This window comes from Opisthorchis viverrini (genome assembly GCF_000715545.1).
Source record: "Opisthorchis viverrini unplaced genomic scaffold opera_v5_69, whole genome shotgun sequence".
In the NCBI taxonomy this organism is placed as follows: domain Eukaryota; kingdom Metazoa; phylum Platyhelminthes; class Trematoda; order Opisthorchiida; family Opisthorchiidae; genus Opisthorchis; species Opisthorchis viverrini.
In genome coordinates, this window is record NW_008751725.1 from 1,220,205 (window position 1) to 1,220,947 (window position 743).

The following is a 743-nucleotide window of genomic DNA, read 5'->3' on the forward strand; positions in this document are numbered from 1 at the left end:
AAGCTTTCGCCTTTCTGGATCCTTGGGCGTTTTGGCGCGGATTGACCGGAAAAGCGTCTCTGTGAGGCACTAGGCGCTGGCTGGTGTCACCAAGAAGTCATGATTTTGGTGGCGCTCCCAAGAGACTCGTTTTCGCGGAGGACTGCACCTTGAAGCCAGCCAGCAGTTTTCTAATATGGCGAACTTTATATGGCTTGTTTGGCTGCAGTCGACCTTCCTTTGTCTATGTGTGGACATCCGATCCGCCGGAGATCAGCGTGGCCAACTGGATGTACGAGGGGTTTTCCTGATTGCCGTAGTCATGTTAATGGCTTTGGTTGTCAGAGTCCTGAGCGACGATTGTGCACACAATCAGAGAGGCCGCTTTTGACGGAGTGGGGTTTTCCTGCCGTAGTCATGTTAATGGCTTTGGTTGTCAGAGTCCTGAGCGACGATTGTGCACACAATCAGAGAGGCCGCTTTTGACTGACGGGAGCTCGAGATTGGCTTCGCTTCTTGTCCCCGCACATCAGTTCAGTTCAGGGGCTGTGACTTTGTTGACCAGTGCACGGCTGCAGCTGTGCCCTCTGATACGGAGATAAGCGTTGATAGCTCCACGTCGTGGGTCGTCTGTTTAGTGCCCGGTGGAAGCCTGTTTCGTGCTTCCACTCCTGACCTGTTGTGACCAAGCTTGCGCGCGTCTAGAGGACGATTCCCAGATAGGCGCCTGATCATTGGGTTGGCCTTTTGAATGCTGCCAGCCC

The 743-nt window shown here is 54.0% G+C and overlaps 2 protein-coding genes across 2 annotated transcripts in view; one reads left to right on the forward strand and one right to left on the reverse strand.

The window, feature by feature from the left end:
• T265_04297 (hypothetical protein) overlaps nucleotides 1-237 on the reverse strand; it is a gene marked incomplete at both ends in the record, with an annotated part of 5,326 nt that extends 5,089 nt beyond the window's left edge. Inside the window, one exon of the mRNA XM_009168996.1 lies at nucleotides 91-237. Coding sequence (XP_009167260.1) covers nucleotides 91-237 — 147 coding nt within the window. The remainder of the gene's footprint in view (nucleotides 1-90) is intronic.
• T265_04296 (hypothetical protein) overlaps nucleotides 1-743 on the forward strand; it is a gene marked incomplete at both ends in the record, with an annotated part of 14,701 nt that overhangs the window by 11,391 nt on the left and 2,567 nt on the right. Inside the window, one exon of the mRNA XM_009168995.1 lies at nucleotides 209-436. Within this exon, the coding sequence (XP_009167259.1) occupies nucleotides 209-436 (228 nt within the window). The remainder of the gene's footprint in view (nucleotides 1-208; nucleotides 437-743) is intronic.